The sequence below is a fragment of the Podarcis vaucheri genome (assembly GCF_965113315.1).
Source record: "Podarcis vaucheri genome assembly, chromosome: 11".
Taxonomy (NCBI): Eukaryota; Metazoa; Chordata; class Lepidosauria; order Squamata; family Lacertidae; genus Podarcis; species Podarcis vaucheri.
This window is the reverse complement of record NC_138749.1, coordinates 45,608,982-45,628,674: the sequence shown is the minus strand read 5'-3', so window position 1 is coordinate 45,628,674 and position 19,693 is coordinate 45,608,982. Positions and strand designations below refer to the sequence as shown.

General features: G+C 42.4%; 1 protein-coding gene across 7 annotated transcripts in view; it reads left to right on the top strand.

The window, feature by feature from the left end:
• SEMA6A (semaphorin 6A) overlaps positions 1-19,693 on the top strand; it is a 183,339-nt gene that overhangs the window by 90,654 nt on the left and 72,992 nt on the right. For all 7 annotated transcript variants that reach the window (XM_082191550.1, XM_082191552.1, XM_082191549.1 and 4 more), the window contains exons 2-4: positions 4,220-4,355; positions 8,573-8,690; positions 18,963-19,023. In XM_082191550.1, the coding sequence (XP_082047676.1) occupies positions 4,256-4,355; positions 8,573-8,690; positions 18,963-19,023 (279 nt within the window). In that variant the 5' untranslated portion in view covers positions 4,220-4,255. The remainder of the gene's footprint in view (positions 1-4,219; positions 4,356-8,572; positions 8,691-18,962; positions 19,024-19,693) is intronic.

The following is a 19,693-nucleotide window of genomic DNA, read 5'->3' as shown; positions in this document are numbered from 1 at the left end:
GCCAATCGGAAGGTCGGCAGTTCGAATCCCCGTGGCGGGATGAGCTCCTGTTGCTCTGTCCCAGCTCCTGCCAACCTAGCAGCTTGAAAGCATACCAACACAAATAAATAAATAGGTACCACTGCGGTGGGAAGGTAAAGGTGTTTCTGTGCACTCTGGCACTCATCACAGTGTCCTGTTGCACCAGAAGCGGTTGTCATTCTGGCCACATGACCCGGAAAACTGTCTGCGGACAAACGCCGGCTCCCTTGGCCTGAAAGCAAGATGAGCGCCGCAACCGCATAGTTGCCTTTGACTGGACTTAACCGTCCAGGGGTCCTTTACCTTTTATTCAGAGGCAGACTGCTTCTAACAGTGAAGGGATATAGCTCTCTCTTTATAGCTGCGGCCTCTGCGGATATTTATAATCCTCTTTTAAAGCCATCCATGTTGGTGGCCGTCACTGCCTTGTGTGGGAGCAAGTGCCATACTTTTAACTAGGTGCTTCATGAATAACTTCCTTTTATCTGTCCTAAATCTCCCAGCATTCAGCTTCATTGGAGGTCTAGTGTTATTATCCGGGTTCGACCAGGTGATCTCACAATTCTAGAGAATCTAATAGATTGCTACACCCACCATACATGCGTGCATGAAGTGTATCGAGTCCACCACAGTGGTCTGCATGTTAGGGACCTATCCCTCCCTAGCCAAATCGGTACCTTGGGTTAAGTACTTAATTCGTTCCAGAGGTCCATTCTTAACCTGAAACTGTTCTTAACCTGAAGCACCGCTTTAGCTAATGGGGCCTCCCACTGCCGCTACACCGCTACTGCACAATTTCTGTTCTCATCCTGAAGCAAAGTTCTTAACCCGAGGTACTATTTCTGGGTTAGCGGAGTCTGTAACCTGAAGCGTATGTAACCCAAGGTACCACTGTATTGTGTGGCCTCTTTTCATTTTGTATGCTGCTTAAGGTAGATATTTGGCAGAAAGTGGGGTTAGAAGTTTTATAAACAAGTGTCTTTCTTGTGTAAAATATGACACCCCAGCAGTTTTTCTTCTGTATTTTTGTGTGTGTGTGTGTGTGTGTGTGTGTGTGTTTCAGATTAAAGTTTTACAATCACATAGCCAACATGCAACATAAAAACAGATTCCAAAGAATGTCCTGGACTTCCCTCCTCCCCTTGGTGGGTCCTATCTTTAATCATTTCCTCCTGCATCTTTTTTTGATAATCCAAATCTTTTACATCTGCATTATGTCCAAAATCCACCACTAAGTGTTATTCCAATAACACAAGTGTTATTCCAATCCTACAAAAAAAATTAGCTGTTTACAATGATTTTTAAGATAAATTATAAATTTTCCCCATTCCTTATTACAATTTTGGTCTTCCTGATTTCTGATTCTTCCGGTCATTTTTGCCATTTCGGCATAATCCATCAACTTAATCTGCCATTCTTTTCTGATGGGACTTTATCTTCTTTCCATCTCTGGGCCAATAACATCTATGCAGCTGAGGTCGCATACATACATAGTCTTTTCTGCTCCCTTGGGATTTCAGCGCCTAAGATTCCTAAAATAAAGGCTTTGGGGTGTGTGTTTTTAAAAGAAAAAGTTATTTTAAACATTTTTTCAACTCATGTATCATTTTTCTTCTGTATGTTCATAGCTGGTGCTACTAGCTGGTGTGGGTGTCATTGATTCTAGTGTAGCTTACACCAAATTTATTGGATTGTAGGTAAATAAGGTTTACTCAGAGTAGATCCATTGAAAGTAATAGACCTAAATTAGTCACGTCTATTTATTTCAAAGTGTTTACTCTGAGCAGGACTAGCATTGGACAGCCCATTGGCTCGGAGATTGATGTTCAATTTCAGAGATAACATAAAAAATCAGACTTTTAAAAAGCTGCATGTTCAAATAAAAATAAGCACGTAGCGAGCACAGTAATTTATCTTGCCTTTCTGAGGTTCCCAGTGGCATACTTTGGAACAGCTGTCCCACCTCCTTGATTGTAATAGAATGTAGTGTTTTGTTTTAAAAGTATATATCTGGATCTCAAAATTAATTACTTCAGTGTTTCCAACTGGATAAATGATTAAGAACCAATTGTGAAATTACACTCTGAAACGAAACACTCAGGGCTTGTTAATGCTTTTCTTGGCATGAGGAAAGGACATATAGGTCTCTAATATTAAATGGTGTTTCAAAAGGGCGAGTTAGCACTTTGTTTGCCAAATGGACGTTCAAAAGCCGTCTTTGGTTACAAAGCTTGACTGTCTTTGTGTAAATCATGGAGCGGCTACAGTAAAATAGCTTTGTTCGAAAAGATAATCTTTGGCAGGCAGCATCAAAGGTTTGAAATTCTGGAAAGGGTGAAAAGAAATCCCTGCTTTTACACTGATTTATCCTGTAGGTCAGCAGCACCTCTGTGAAATTTGCCTGGGAATTATGGGATATTTGCTGTGTTGGGGGGGATCCCCATGCTTACACTGAATCAAAAGTTTTCTGCTTTTTAAAATTATTTTTATTTAACAATGAAAAAGAAGAAGAAAACATGCCTAGAATCCAGCAGGTGGGAGGCAAGTGAAGTTACTGCTTTTAGGGAGTTTTACTGCAATTTGGATCATTGGTTTTTATAGTATCTAAATTTATGAGTTCATATTTTTATGGTATAGTCTCATGACACATTCACTGTGCTCCATCATGCCCTGTTCCCCGTGTTGCTGTTCTTGATTTACAACTCATGTGACTATGAATCATTCTCCTGGAAGGTCCCTTAATCCCTTGATAAACCTAAATAATGTGTAGTGTTTTTAATTTATGAGCTGAGCCATCTTATACCTAGAAGAAGGAGCATTTGCCTAAAACTTTGGTCAGCAATCAGTGGATTTAGATGTGTCTCATCTAAGTGCTATATAACACTGCACACTCACAAGATTGTATATGTGACCTGCACATGGAGGGAACAAAGCGTAGTCTCTTTCTAAAATGCATTTATTACATACTACATTTATTTCCAACCTTCCTTCCATGTTAGACCACAGGACATCATACATAAGAGTTCCCTGTCCATTTCCTGCCCAGACCCAGACCCAGTTTAAACTTTAGCAGCATTGCTGCAGTATGTGCCTTCAGGAGATAATCTAAGCTCCTGCCATCTAGTTTTCTGTGTAGACGGCTTTTTTGTTTGTATGGGGAAACATTTATTTTTGTTTGTTTGACCCATTTTATACGCTGCTTAACACCGTAGTCTCTAAGCTGTGCATTCAGTGAGGTTTCAAAACAGATACAGAAGATGAAATAAGTTTTAATTCACCATAAAACTGTGTGAACCCTACTCCTGCCAACCTAGCAGTTCGAAAGCACATCAAAGTGCAAGTAGATAAATAGGTATTGCTCTGGCGGGAAGGTAAACAGTGTTTCCGTGTGCTGCTCTGGTTCGCCAGAAGCAGCTTAGTCACACTGGCCACATGACCCGGAAGCTGTACCCGGAAGCTCCCTCGGCCAATAAAGCAAGATGAGCGCCGCAACCCCAGAGTCGGCCACGACTGGACCTAATGGTCAGGGGTCCTTTACCTTTACTTAGCAGAGTGAAATGTCACAGCGGTTTAAGTCAAATGTTGCCCCGCCTCTCAAGAGCCAGGACTGTGTAGTGGTTAAAGTGTTGGAGGAGCATGGTTCGAATTCCAACTCAGCCATGAATTTCACAGGGTGTCCCTTGGGCCAGCCACTCACTCTTGGTCCTTCCTACGTCACAGGATTGTTGTAAGGGTAAAATGGGGATGGCGAGGAAAGGTGGGGCGTCAATGTCATAACTATTCAATCAAAGCCAATGTATTCATGATTTACGTACTTAAGTCACCAAAACCAATATAATTAAAACCCAGTTCTTAGGGAGAACTAGGTGTCAGAGGACAAAAGGTGTTGTTTTTTGAGCAGAGCAAAAACCAGCAGCGAGGAGAGGAAGCGAAAGTACTCACTGATAGCTTGCAGCATCTTCAAGTCTTTTTTTATTTTTTAAGATGTTGGTGCCACTATATGTTAGAGCCCAATGAGGCCTGCTGTCAGGGTGGTTTTCTTCTTCTGAAATGAACATATTTATTATTTTATAGTGGATGCCTTGAAGGGCAGGAGAGCCCCCTTTGTTCCTTGTAGGCTGTCCAAGGCCTATTTTTGTTTGTAGTGGCTAAATGCGAGTTGATGGAAAGCTCTTATGCCCTCGTTTGTCTTTCACAGGGTGAATTGAAGATATAGTCTCCCAGCTGAACTACTATGAGGTCAGAAGCCTTGCTGCTATATTTCACACTGCTATACTTTGCTGGGGCTGATTTCCCAGAAGATCCTGAACCAATCAGTATTTCGCATGGCAACTGTGAGTATGAAAGGCAGGGAAACTGCGCTTAGATTTCTTGTCCCCCAAGTTTCAAGTCATGGCTTATTGGTCAGTGAGATTTAAATTTGTGAGCTCTTGTTTCCTGCTGCGTCTCCTTAGACCTATCTTTCCTTTATACCAGACACTCCAAGTGTCCCTATTTTCCAGCAACATTCCCAGATTTACAGAAGCCATCCAGGTTTTTTTTATTTGGTCCCAAAATGTCCCACTCTTCCTTAGGACATCCCTATTTTCATCGGAATAATGTTGGCGGGTATAGAGTTATCCGACCCCCGAGCCATCTGAAGGCTATAGGGCCATCTGAAGGTATAGGGAAGCTTTTTAATGTTTACTGTTTTATTTTGTGCTTATATATGTTGGAAGCCGCCCAGAGTGGCTGGGGCAACCCAGTCAAATGGTGGGGTATAAATAATAACATTATTATTATCACAGTCATACCTTGGATCTCAAATGCCTTGGCTTCCAAACAAATCAGCTCCCGAACGATCGAAACCCGGAAGTAAGTGTTCTGGTTTTTGAACAATTTTCGGAAGCCAAACATCCAGCGCAGCTTCCAATTGACTGCAGAAGCTTCCTGCAGCCAATCAGAAGCCGCGTGTTGGTTTCCAAATGTTTTAGAAGTCGAATGGACTTCTGGAATGGATTCCAAGGTACGACTGTTGTTGTTATTGTTGTTATTATTATTATTATTATTGAATGGTGTGTCCCTATTTTCACTGGAGAAAATGTTGGAGGGTTTTCACTTCCGCATCCTAACACTATCCTTTTGCTACAAACCAGTAAACAAAAACTTGCTTTGTTGTAGTCTTTGAATGCAAGAGAGCGAGTTCCCACACCTGCTTTTGGTCATATCTCAACCCACTGTCCTCTTCAACCTGGTACCTCTCTTCTTCAACAACAAAATGCCACTTTTCATGAAACGGCTCAACCACCAATCTGAAATAATATTTCTATGAACATCCTTTCAGTGGTGCTCAAACCAGAGTTAGCCACGTCTTAGTATGAGCAATTAGATGTACTACAGACAAATCCTTAACAAGATAACCAAATTCTGGGGGAAACACACCATTTAGCACAGAAATGATGATGCATATGCTAAATTGCTGTGTGCTCGCGCATGTGTACTCCATTTTTGCAGTTGTAATGTAAAACAGAATTTAGAAAGGAATAGTTTCCATTCTAGACCAGCTCTTAGTGGCAGCCTGCCTGGAAGCAGATTAGCATAATATTCTCTTGCCCATCAGGATTTAGATGTGTAAATGAGGAAACCTTTCACAGTATCTGGCTGTACAATGCCAGTCAAAAGTGGTTCTAGTAAAAAATTCCCTTTTAGTTTCTACAGTGTACTGAAGTGCTTTGAGCCACATCACCAAATCTATAACTTGTAGTATTTGAGCAATATTAGCTCCATCCAAATGGGATAACGAATGGGGAGCCAAAAGTCTTCATTGCTTTGATAAACCTAAACGAATGGAAGAAAAGGTACAAGGAGAATCCAGGGAACATGGAAGCCTATATTTGTTTCTTCTTGGCTACATACTTACAAACTGTATACTCAACCAGTTCTGAAGAAACAGCTGCTGTCTAAAGCCAAGGATGTCCAAAATTAGGCTATTTTTTGCCAAAATGCAAGAACTGCATAATTTGCACATGAAGTTAAGTTTCCACTCTAGAGTTATACTTGTTGATCATCAGTTTCACATCTCTGTACTACAGTGTATATTTATGTAGCTGTTTTTAAATCTCCTGTTGGGTTACCTGGGACAATCAAACCCACCAATCAGACTTAGCCTTTGGTACCATCTGGGTGTGTCTCAAACTGCCAGATAATATAAATTTCTCTCAGTGCTACCCCTGTAACTGAACAATGGATTCAGCATTCAAGACAATTAGGATGTAGTGAGTTTCTACCTTCACTTTTTGTCAAAATTGTAGGTAAGTGGATTAGAGGTATAATCTAGCTATGGCAATAGGCCAAAATGCTGACACCTTCGTCCTAGAGTCCATTAAAATCACTATGGCTTATTTCCTGGAAGACATATTTAGGTTTACAATATAATTTCATTTTCATGGTGTAATTGACAGTGTCCGCTTCCCAAATTAGAATCGGAAATAACAATTCTTTTGTCATATTGTCTGGTCATCCTGAAATATTTCATAGCAGAGGAATGGGCACGCATACATACATCCATCCATCCACTCAGTTATAACACGCCAGGCAGACAATCCACATGGAGGTAGACTCCACAGAAGAAAAAGAAAAAATATTTTACAAACTAGGTTCCATGTGAAGTGCCTGCACTGCATTTTATTTTATTTTATTTTATTTATTTATATATATATATTTGTGACAGAGGACACAGGAAACTCTTTAGTCATGTAAAGAGGTCACCAGCCCAGTAAGGGACTTTATAACACAATTTGAGAATCCCTGATTTTGATGGTGTTAGGGTTCATCCAGTGGTCCACACATTTTTTTGCCAATTAATTTTTATTAATTTTTTGAATTTATAACACATCAATGCCAAATTAAAACTAATTTGATACTTCTTCTTTTTTCAAAAACTGGCTTTCCACTTTCTCTCTCAGATATTTCCATTTCTTCCCCTTTTGCATGCTGCTTATTTTACAGATTTGACATCCTTTTCTTTAGCAAATTCCTCAATCCCCAGCTGTCCCTTTACCAACTCCTGCATATAGCTAAAACAAAATTATATCAAATAACAACAAGGTTATATATTAATTTAAAGGTTATAGTTATTTAAATCTTTCATTCTTCTTTCTAACTTGCATGCAACTACATCTTCTATCTCCGGTAGTTTCTATTCTCTGCCTGCTTGCGCAATCATCATTAGCGGTCCACACATTTTGACTACCTTAGTAACCATCTAGAATGTGTGATCACTGCTGATCCTGCACTGCATTGTGGGATGGAAGGGATTTCGCTTGACATCATGCTGAGCTGCATGGGCATTCGGAAGCAGGGGATGTTTATCTGCTTCCAAAGCAGAGTGCAACTTAAGGGAAGAGACCCTGCCTTTCTAACAAGTTCTGGGACACAGGAGAAGGGGGTTCCAGTGAGGTCCCAAACAACATTAAATTAAGTCAAATCTCTAGCCCATTTCTCTCTGCGTTGGAAAAGGGACTCACCAGAGCAAACGCTACTGTGACCAGTGGCAACCTAGAAGATGTATTTGTGAAGCTCTGGATGCTTTGTGTACTGTACTACAGAATTTATATTTCAAGGGCAAGAAACTAAACAAAGAGCTACCAGATTGCTAGAGGGTTTGTTCAATCCCCTGAACTGCATCACTCACACCGACCTCATTCATCTCTGCATTTGCTATTATGGATTAGTGGCAGTCATCACAGCAGCGCGGTGTGGCTTGTGCATCTCCCTCACCCCCAGAAGATTGTATTTTTTTCTATAGTATAATCACCGAAAGATGTGTGAAATTAGCAGTTGATTAGAGCATTATGGTTTTCAAGTCGGCTCCTTCCCATAAAAGTCTCGCTAGTCCATTCTGAAGCCGCCATCTCTGATGCTTCAGAATAAAATTAGGTAAAATAAGAGAATGCAATCTACTTTCCATAAACAACCTCATAAGACTGTCTGCAAAGAAAATAAAAAGCAGATGCTTTTGTAGATGCAAAGCTCAATTAATGGCTCCCCTCTGTTCCTAAAAATAAGCACAATTAGAATGTTACCCTCATCATGTGGGCAGCCCGTAGATCTGCCAGTTTGGTATCTTTCAGTACTTTGTTATAATCACTAGACAGCGTGGCTACTGCTGTAATTGCTGGCCTTCTATAAAACACTGTTATGCTGTGGGATCATCTTTGGCAGGCAGAATCCAGCTATTTAAAACTGCAAAGAGTGAATATAAACCCAGGTGTAAATGTTGGATTGCCTATTAACTTCTAGCAATTAAATGCTCTTCTTGAGGGCTGGGGGAGGATAACAATTTTTAAAATTGTGAAGAGTATAACATCCCTTTTGTGACAACGAAGAAGCTGACCCTGTTGAGCAGGGTTATTTGTTGCATGGATGATTAACCCTATATGCCGAGAGAAAGAAATCGGGGCAGGAATTCTGGATCCTTCATTTGAGGATAGACCATTTGAACGACTGTTTACATGCTTTCACTCAGTGTCTCTCGACTTTTCTTCTTTCAACTCCTCTCTGCTTCTTACAGATACAAAACAGTATCCGGTGTTTGTGGGTCACAAGCCAGGACATAACGCCCCACAGAGGCACAAATTGGACGTCCAGTTGCTCATGATAATGGACAGAACCCTCTACATTGCTGCTAGGTCAGTCCTTGTTCTTTTCTCTTCCAAACTCTTCTCAACCACGCAGAACTCTTCTTTTTGGTTTATTTCATAGCTCAAAGTGAGAGTGACATGAGAAGGGAACATGAGGCCTTCCACAGTTGTGTGAATTGTCCATTGCAAATGAATCACCCCATACATCAGTTTCAAACCTTGTTTTTTGCAAGCTTAGCTCTAACTCTGGAATCGTCGTAGCTATTTCTCCCTGCTGATGTTTCACCCCAGACTGTAATACAGTCATGGGGAAAAGAAAGTGCACTGTCTTTGAATTCTGTGGTTTTACATATCGGGACATAATAACAATCATCTGTTCCTTATCAGGTCTTAAAATTAGAGAAATACAATCTCAGATGAACCACATCAAATGACATATTGCACTGTGTCAAATGATTACTATTCTGTCCTGATATGTAAAACCACAGCATTCAAAGAGGGTGCACTTTCTTTTCTCCATGACTGTATGTACCACAGCCTCACGCATAGAGACAGGAAAAATGTCCCATCGGAACCAGATATTCATGTGGGCAAACCCTAGAGGTTTGCAACATCCGTATCATTGGGAGTCACCATGTGAGAAGCTCTTCTGTATGGTGCAGTGGGGAAATGATAGATCTCCACAAGGAAGTGTCTACCTCAGGGGTCATGTAAGTTAGAGACTTCCTCCATCATACCCTATCGGTAGACAAAAGACTAAAGAAGGGCCACAGATCTAGATATCTATGAATGCCAGCTACTGGGGACCACAAATGGGAAAGGGCTACTGTGTTTGTGTCTTGCTTGTGGGCTCCTGATAGGGACCTGGTTGGCCTCTGTGGGAACAGCATGGTCTTTGGTCTGAACCAGCAGGGATCTCCATACATTCTGAAAGATAAGCCGTTCATATCGATGGAACCTACTCACTAGGCCCAGCCTTGAGCAGTAGACCCAATATTATTGGTGCATGGTCTAATGGGTAGGGGGGGAGCAAAAGAAAAGGGTATATTTATATTTAAATTGCACTTTGTAGCACATAGAAACATGGAAGTCATCAATAGATGAACCATGGTCTTCATAGGGAAAGAATGTTCCTTCAACAACAACGAAAATGGCAGTTATGTGGGAGGCAACAAATGACTTGGCTGGCCTCCATCCCTCCTCAACGTTTCCCTTTGGCTTTTTAAAAAAACGCAGCCTCAAGAGCTTGGTACCCCAGTTGGAATTTATTTGTATTCCGAGAGTTGTGTTATATGTCCAGTTAGGGCTTAATGCTGTAAAGTCCTGCTGGCTGATGCCTTCAGCATTTTTTACCAGAGCAATTCATAATATACAGTAGCTGTTCCGCACTTGGGAATGTTGGAATCATTATGTTTTTAAAAGAGTTTTTGATTTAAAGTACACAACTAATTGCCTGTTTTGGAGAATAAACAAGAATAATCCATGTTGCATGAGTACATATTTGAAGCAAAATTAAAATTTAATGTCATTGGGATACTAAGCATATTTTATGGTAAAGCAAAGAGACCAGGAGAGAGAACGGAGGGGGAAAGATGTGTTTACACTTCATTTCTTTCAAAGGATTTGGCAAGTTTAATGTTAATTATTATTATGGGACCTAGCTGCTGAGCCAGCTTCCTTCTTTGTGGTCTTTTTGGAAGCAGCAGTGAGCAAAGTTTTAAAGCTCTTAGTAGAAAATTCACAATTAAGGGCAAGGTCTTATTTAGCAGCACAAAGTCCAACGGGGGATTGTGGTACAGGTTGGGCGTCTTGCTTTAGTAGGAGCCAATTTTTGAAAGTATCAACTTATTAGCACTCTTGCTCTGTGTACCAGTTGAGTTGTGTGAGTTGGCCCGAAGTGTTCTCTCAAATTCTTGAGTGCCTGCATAAGGTCTAGTTTACGTGACCATCTGGACGAGTGGCAAGCACTTCAAATAGCTGTGTTCATTGGCTTTCTGCCCAAGGGGAGCTGCTTGGGCATAGGCTTCTCAGCATATGTGTAGCATTTCATGGCTAATCCGCACTGGGGTTGCATGGAAACACCCCATGCATATTTTCCTCCTGTGACCAGTTTACCATGGACAAGGGAGGCAAATGGTTTCAATAGGGTTTTTAGCAGCCAATACATACCCCAAAGTCATGTGAACTGGCATTGGTGGATAGCAATGAAGATTGCTACCTCTTTGAGAATGCCAAACATTTGCCCGTTGGGATATGTTAATGCATACTTGATTACACAAAAATTTAAAAGGGCTTTCTAATTAGAAACAAGTTGGGCCAACTTACAATTAGTCAGGTGGCAACTTCAGATGCAATTAGCAAATTAGTTACTCCAGAGCAGTCCTGTTAGAAACTATAGGCGTAGCCCACAACTTCAGTAAGTGAACAGTGAAATGCTTCAAGGATGTTGTCATGGTCAAGGCCTGCAAATGTCTGTCTGTATGTGTGTGTGTGTGTGTGTGTTTATTTGCGCATTCTTATCCCATTTTCCTCCAAGGAGCTCGGGCTGGCAAACACAGCTGTTCCCCTCTCCGTTTTATCTTCACGACATGCTGTTATGCCATAGTTTATCAGGAGAAGTCTTGAAAATGGATAGTAGTGATAATGGCAAGGAGGCTGTGGGCCTACTCAGGGAGGGAACCCCATAGAGACTATGATGTCCACAGGCCTTCCAAAATCTGGAGCCTTCATTGCATTACAATGTTATCTTTCTCTGCTCCAAAGATATGAAAAAACTGTTTTATTCCAAATGTCACTTAAAAGTTTCTTGCTGAGCTAGGAATCTGTGTGACAAGTAAAAATTCAGAGCCTACATCACTTTTATATTTAGGTGAAAACCTGGAAAGTGAATAATTTAATCATAATGCAGAGTCACTACCAGGAAATAGTACAAGGAGATTGTTCCTTAGCTCTTGGCTTTTGAGCTGTGGGGCTTCACAAGGCCCCATAAATATCTCCTATGCTATACATCTATACTGGGAACTGTCATCTGGGCATTTGGTACATAGTATGTTGATACCCAGGGACACAGGTGGTGGATTAAACAACAGAGCCTAGGACTTGCCAATCAGAAGGTTGGCAGTTTGAATCCCCACAACGGGGTGAGCTCCTGTTGCTCGGTCCCTGCTCTTGTTAACCTAGCAGTTCAAAAGCACGTCAAAGTGCAAAGTTCAAATAGATAAATAGGTACTACTCCGGTGGGAAGGTAAATGGCGTTTCCCTGTGCTGCTCTGGTTCACCAGAAGTAGCTTAGCCATGCTGGCCACATGACCCAGAAGCTGTACGCCGGCTCCCTCAGCCAGTAAAGCGAGATGAGCACCTCAACCCCAGAGTCGGCCACAACTGGACCTAATGGTCAGGGGTCCCTTTACCTTTTTTATGTTGATACCCGGCTCTATCTCCCCTTTTCATTGACATCAGGAGAGGCCATGAAGGTGCTGCATAGGTGTCTGGGGCCAGTGATGAACTGGATGGGGACCAATTAACTGAGTCTGAAACCCAGTAAAATGGAAGTGCTGCAAATGGGTGATTCCCGTGCCAAGGAATTAGGTATAGAATCTGTTCTGAGAGGGATTGTACTCCTACTGAAGGAACAGGTCATAGTGTGCGAATGCTCTGGAATTCCAGGCTTCTCACTGGCTTCGGTGGCTAGCAGTACTTTTGCACAGCTTAGGCTGGTTTGCCAGCTAAGGCCATTTCTAGACTGGGATCGCCTGGCCTCATTAGTTCTATGTTCTAGTGATCTCCCACTTTGACTTCTGTAACGTGTTCTACATGGAGCTGTCCTTGGAGATAGTCCAGAGACTGCAGCTAGTGCAGCTGCTAAGTTGGTAAGTGGGGCAGCCTGATAGGACCATGTGTTACTGGTTCCAAAAGCACTGGTGGTTGCCAGGTGTTAGCACTGCCATAAAAAGCCCTAAATGGCTTGGAACCCAAGATCCTAAAAGAGATGTCTTCCCCAGCACCAACTATCTCAGACCCTATGATCTGGCTTCCCAGTTGGTGTTGTCCCATGACCACCTTTTAAGTGGTCTTTGTGGAATGCCCTCTCTAGTCAGGTGTCTATTGCCATCATTATTTGCTTTGAGGAGGAAGTTGAAAACATTTATGTTTGTTTGGTACTTGGTGGCTGAAGAATACTGTTTCTGGCAACTCTGAGCTCACTAGTAGCCACAGGTGAGAGCTGAGTGCAGGGTGGGGACCAAAGGTCTGACAAACAACCCCAACGGAGCACGATGTGTACCACACCCTAAAATAATAATTAGTGTGAATGAAAATTTGTACCTACAGCTCTGCATCTCCTTTGGCAGTTGTGGTATAACCCCAAGCACAGTGGCAAATATGAATCCAATCAGAGGTGTTTATCAAGCAGCTTTGTGAATGCATTAATTGAGTTTCTTCTTGGCATAGATCCCTGAGCTACAATATCAGATGTTCCTTTCCACAGTGTTGTTTCCCCCCCAGTTGTCTAAATATAGTGATGTTAAGTATACATTTGTACCCAATTACCTAAAAACAATAAAAACAAATGACTAACATTTGTTGTGGCATCTCAGAAGTACTCCGTGTTTACTTGGGAGCTAATTCTTTGATTTCAGATAAAAGCATTAGTGGTTGGTTGGTTGTTGTTGTTGTTGTTGTTGTTGAAGAAGAAGAAATCACAAGTATGCCATGTTCATTGTTGCCAAAAGAAGAAGGGGATGCTGGGATAGGAACACAGGAACCTGCCTTACACCAAGTCAGACCATTAGTTCACCCAAGTTTGCATTGTCCACACAGACTGTCAGTTGTTCTTCAGGATTTCAGATGGAGTCTCTTCCAGGTATATCTGAAAATGCTGGGGATTGAACTTTGAACCTCTTCTGTATGTGACACAGAAGCTCATTGTCATTGAACCATAGCCCTTCCACATACCAATGGAGGTTTTACTTGGGTGGTTATGAACTCCATTTGATTATAGGAAGGACGCTGAACAAAGTAGGGACCGAGGCACAATCCACACCACTGTAATAAGTGGGAATTAATAAATCAATAAATCAGTGGGGAGCGCATTGCATTCCAGATCTTTACATAGAGCAAAGTGGCATATTTACATAGAGCAAAATGGTCACTTAGAGTTGTTTCCAGGTTTGTGTGGGATCCCAGCATGCACCACGCCACTGGGACCTTGCTCCCCACCCATTGCAATAGGTGGCTGGTGGCCCCAGCTCCTCTCCTTTGCCCTCCATCCTCAAAGTCAGCTTTGGACAGGCAGGCAGGTAAAAAACTTGGGACTCTGCATGGAAAGCAGATAACTCTCCTACTAAATGATGATAACACTTAAAAACATGTCAAGCGGTAGCTGAGGCTCCAGTTTCCTCCAAATCCATGCCTTGCTGTTTCATGCAAAATAAAGGTTTTTTACCTTCACAGCGAAGCTACCTCCCCATATACGTGGAAGGGACATTGTGCTGCTGTTGCAGGACTGGGACTAGCACCATTAAAGAGCTAAGAATAAAACCTGGAGAGGCTCTTACACCCACTACTAGCTCAAAGAAATTTCAGTTAGTGTGTCTTTCTCTGAGCTGGTAACAAGTACTAATAGTTCCCACATGGGCTCTTTTAAAGTGCCAGTGATTCCTTGGAGCACTTGACGTCATCAAATTGTCAGCTGCAAAAGGCCTTGGATGGTTAGCCTTATATACAGCTATTAAGAGCTGAACTCTCGAGGGCCAAGCAGCAGTCTCTATATATTCTGTATGCTTTGTATCTCTTAATTCACCAAGCAGGGATGTTTGATTGGCATGGTGATGTGAGGCAGCCGTTGAAGAGAGCAGGATGAGGAGGGACGAGCAAAGTCTGAATCATGTTGACAACATTTCTTTTCACACCTTTACCAAAGGAGTAGTTTTTTTGCTGCTTCCTCTCCTCCTGTGACTTTTACGCAAACATTTAACTTTGGGGGTGGAGGGTGTCAAATCAAAGGGTTATATCCATCTTTGCAAGTGTAGAGGTCCGCTCAGACAGTGTGGCTTCCCCTTCCTCTCATCTACCTCCCCAAACAGGACTGGCCTAACCATGAGGCAATGTGAGGCAACCGCCTCAGGTGGCAAGATCTGTCTTCCAAGGAACACATCAGGCGCTTCAGGTGTTCCTCAGCAGCCCTCCCCCAATGCTATCTTCAGAGCAGCCCCCTTGAGAATAGGAGAAACTGCTGGTCTCCTCCCACCCTTATGGAGGAAAAGATGGAGGCTGCCCTCTGGGGTCTCCTAAGGCTTTGCATCCACCTGGTGTGATTCAGAGCACACCCACCCACCCCACGGTGGCCTTTGATTTCCAGTTCAACCGTCTGGGAAGGTTGATTTGATCACTACCCCCACCACCCCCTTTCTGCCGTTCCTGGTTTAACTCTTCATTCGCTCCTTCTTCCCTGGCTGGTGGGAGGCACCATTTTGTGGTTTGCCTCAGATGCCAAAATGTCTTGGGCCAGCCCTGCCCCCCCCCCCGAATCTCCAAACCCTCTGGGAAGATTGGTTCAGGGAAGAGGGGGGTGAAGTTACATTGCATCAACAGAAGTCTTGTTTCACGAGCGGAATAACTGCGTTGGATGCAACCCAAATATTTGGATCCTGCCCTCTTTCTACTTGCACATGACGCAAGGCTAAAAGTCGCTCCAGCCACCCTGGGCGGCTTCCAACACACATTTAAAACATAATAAAGCATCAAGCACAAAAATACAGTGGTACCTCAGGTTAAGTACTTAATTTGTTCCGGAGGTCCGTACTTAACCTGAAACTGTTCTTAACCTGAAGCACCACTTTAGCTAATGGGGCCTCCTACTGTCGCCACGCTGCCAGAGCATGATTTCTGTTCTCATCCTGAAGCAAAGTTCTTAACCTAGAATCATAGAATCATAGAGTTGGAAGAGACCACAAGGGCCATCAAGTCCAACCCCCTGCCAAGCAGGAAACAAACCTGAAGCACAATTTCTGGGTTAGCAGTCTGTAACCTGAAGCATATGTAACCTGAGGTACCACTGTACAGTATACTTGAAAAACACATTATAATAAAAAGAGAGGGAAGCAGGGGGTAAAAACAAAGGTGTTAGATTAAATACATGATCGTATATGGCAATTGACCCTCTCCCGTTACACTTTTGTGTCATCCCTCACAGATATTTGAGGATTTATTTATTTATTTGTTTATTTTGCACACACCTGAATGAACCCTTTGCAATTATGCCACACATAAAGGCTGCAGTTGGTGGCCGAGGGTCAGTTGGCACCAGCAATATTTAACTTTCTTCCCCTTACCCAGTTGCGCCATGGTAACCATCTGCAGTGCTGGAGGTGGGGGAAAAACGGAAGTGCTAGGATTGTCTATTTGTGTAAAGAATAACTTAATTAGCAAGAGCTATACAAATCCTCCAAGTAGGAGTTTGGGGAAGGGGGGGGAGGCGCTAGGCGACAGCAGGGAAAATAGAACAGCAAAGTCACTTATTGTTAGTGGTTTAGCAAAGCCTAACTAGTACTTGACAGTTCTTTCAATATTTGCCATTGTGTGAGCAGCTGTGGTTTAAATAACACATATGGAAATGGTTTCGAGTTATCTGGAAATCTGCTTTTGTACATTCAGATTGCTCCAGGAGTTGGCCTCTGCTTTCTCCGAGGGTTGATTGGCAAACCAGTCACTAAGTTATTAGAAGGAGCCAGAGTCAGAATAGAGCTTAGCAACCCAAGCCTGTTTTGAAATCTTTCTGCTTTCATTTTTGCTGGCAATTAACATATACAGAGCTGTGCTAAAAGAGGGCAAGTGGAACATTTCTGAAACGTTGCCAGTGCATAATAATCGCTTGTTCATTTACAATTCAGATTTATTTATTTTTAATTTATTTTCGGCCTGCTTTTGCATAGCAGCACAATTGTGAAAAATCTATTGGGCGGGGAGGGGAAAGCCACGCTGCTGTGTCACCCATGAAGCTGAAATCAAACAAACAGGCAATTCTGCTCTGGTATTGACCTCCAATCGCAGCTCCCTCAATGAAGTCAAGCAAATAACAAGCCGGCGCATTAAAGCTACCTTATAAATAAATGGCATGTTCTACTGAAGATGGAATGTCTGAAAAGAAACACATACACGAACTCCTTCCACGGTTTGGCATCTTGCAAAGCAAACTGCCTCTGGTGCAGTGGCAGGCAGCAAAATCATGAAAGCCTGGTTCTGTTAACAATACTGCCCCTATTCTCCCACGTGGGAAGAATTTTGCTTATTATTCTTTGCAGCGACGAGGGTTCTGTGTCTGCTTTAGTTAGAGGCTAACCTTGTTTCCCTCCCAGTCTGTTAAAACTAAGCAAATCTTGACAGCAGAGATTTCAAAAATGGAAGTTCTGTGTGTGTATACTACTCTCAGCAGGTTTCCATGGGTCCTTTAAAAGCGGAAGATCATTTAATTTCAACAGCAATTCTTCCTGTAGTGGAGAAGGGGGTTGGGAAATAGAGAGAAGGTTATGTTAAAGGGGTAGAAGGAGAAATGAAATTATGGCTATTTTTATTTTTTTTTTAAATGTCTCCAACTGCCCTATTCTTTGCTCCCAATTCAGAGCAGATGCTTCAAGGTTTGATTAGACTGAGTGTTTTGCTTTCCTATCTCCAAGTTGAAAATGCCCTTGTAGTCCGTTGAGCACAGAAGGGGAATGTGTAGAAATATCTCACTTGCACTTCTTGGCCCTATTCTGTGTTTCCAAGGAGAAACTGGCAGAATTATTATTTTTTAAAGAACCTAGTTCTCAGCAAAACAAGAATGAACACGAGCAACTTAGGTAAAGCAATGTTGTCCTCTCTCTGCCAGAGGGTAAATGCTGAAACTCAATTTGGTCATCAAGTGCAGCGAAATTAACAGGGCTTTTGGGAACTGTGTAGTTATTGTCAAACCGTTTCCCTTCATACTTTCTGTCAAAACATCTTTGCTGTGGTTGGGAAAATAGCCTTGAAACAATGAAGAAAGCCTAGCCGCCTTAAAATCTTAAATGGTATCCCTAAAATCCATATGGTATCCTGAGAACCTGACAGATATAAAAGAACACACCTGAACAAAACTTATTTGGGGATATTTTGGATCGGCTTTTTTTTCAGCCAGAACTCACAGAACTCAGTTTTGGCTCCTCTCAGGTGGACGCCATTGCCATTCTAAGAGAACAAGGGAGGTGTTCATGGTGAGTTCCGACACCTCTTTTTCTAGATAAATAGCACTGGACGTGGTATTCTGTCCAAAGCCCTTCATAGTAAAGGTAAAGGGACCCCTGACCATTAGGTCCAGTTGTGGCCGACTCTGGGGTTGTGGTGCTCATCTCACTTTACTGGCCAAGGGAGCCAACGTACAGCTTCCGGGTCATGTGGCCAGCATGACTAAGCCACTTCTGGTGAACCAGAGTAGCGCACGGAAACGCTGTTTACCTTCCCGCCAGAGTGGTACCTATTTATCTACTTGCACTTTGACGTGCTTTCGAACCTCTAGGTTGGCAGGAGCAGGGACCGAGCAATGGGAGCTCACCCCGTCGAGGGGATTCGAGCTGCCTACCTTCTGATCGGCAAGCCCTAGGCTCTGTGGTTTAACCCGCAGCGCCACCCGCGTCCCTTCAAGCCTTTCATACACAAGGGTTATTTTTCACAAAATTGTAAGATCCTCATGGGCAGTGTATCTATTAGAATAATCATAGCCATCACTTGCGAATCTGAGGCCCACAAGCTTTCAGGCTCCTGTTATGATCAGCATAGGGATATGGGGATCTCAGGTCTTTGTTTAGTTTGTTTTTCACTAGAACCCCCCAAGGTCCACCAGCTGGAGAAGCATGCAAAAATGGGCTTGCGAGGCTAGCCAGGAGGAACAGACCTATACTTAGAATCACAGAATAAGGTTCATCTGAACACCCTGTTTCCAGTGTGAGAAGTAAACTCCCAATCATTTCACATGATAGTCAGCTCCTTGTTTTCATATAAATGTCCCTTTTTTCAGCAGCATCCCTGTTGTGATTGTGGGAGTGGGAAGCCTTCACCGTTCTAATTCGCAAAATATATAAGTGAAACAGCTGTTCATGTTGAGTTGATGACCTTTAAGTTTCCTTTCCTTTCCTTCATAAAACATATGAATCAGAAGGTGTATCTCCTAGCTTTCTTTGGAGTTGTCCCCAGGGTCCTGTCCCCCCACCCCCAAATACGGGCAATGATTTATCTGATTGCAAACGACTCTTTTTGTGACAGTGTCTGAGTTTATTTTGGCGTTCATTCTTTCCCCTTTGTTTACAGGGACCATATTTATACTGTTGATATGGATGCATCACATACAGAAGAAATTTATTTTAGCAAAGTAAGTAGCATTCTGTCATTCTCCCACCAAGGACACGGGAAGAAACTGGGGGATAAATTAGAAAAGGAACTTAGCTCTGCTTCTTTCCAACATTGCTCTTAAAATTGCACTGATCAAGGTGGATGGTGCATATTAATCACATAGAGGGAAGCTGGAAGATCTGCCATGTCCCCAGTGAACTTCTGATAAGTGGCTTAGCTGAGATGATAAGTAATCTGCATTGTAATGTCCATCAAATGTCTTACTTGCATCCTGAAGCTTTGTTGAACAGCTAATACCATAGTAATTGGCTATAAGACCCTTTTAATAAGCAAACTCTGCTTACCTATTTAATGAATTTACCATATTTAATGAATATGGTTTTATGTCCAATCACATACCCTCCAACATTTATCCAATGAAAATAGGGACGTCCTATTTGATGATTACTTTATTATTTTATACTCTGCCCATCTGACTGGGTTGTCCCAGTCACTCTGGGAGGCTTCCAACATATATAAAAACATAATAAAATATTAAACTTTTTAAAAACAAACAAACAATCTTCCCTATACTGGGCTGCCTTCAGAGGTCTTCTAAAGGTTGTATAGTTACGTATCTCCTTGGCTTGGTGGGTCACATAATTCCATAACCTCCAGCATTTCTCTGATGAAAATAGGGATGTCCTACC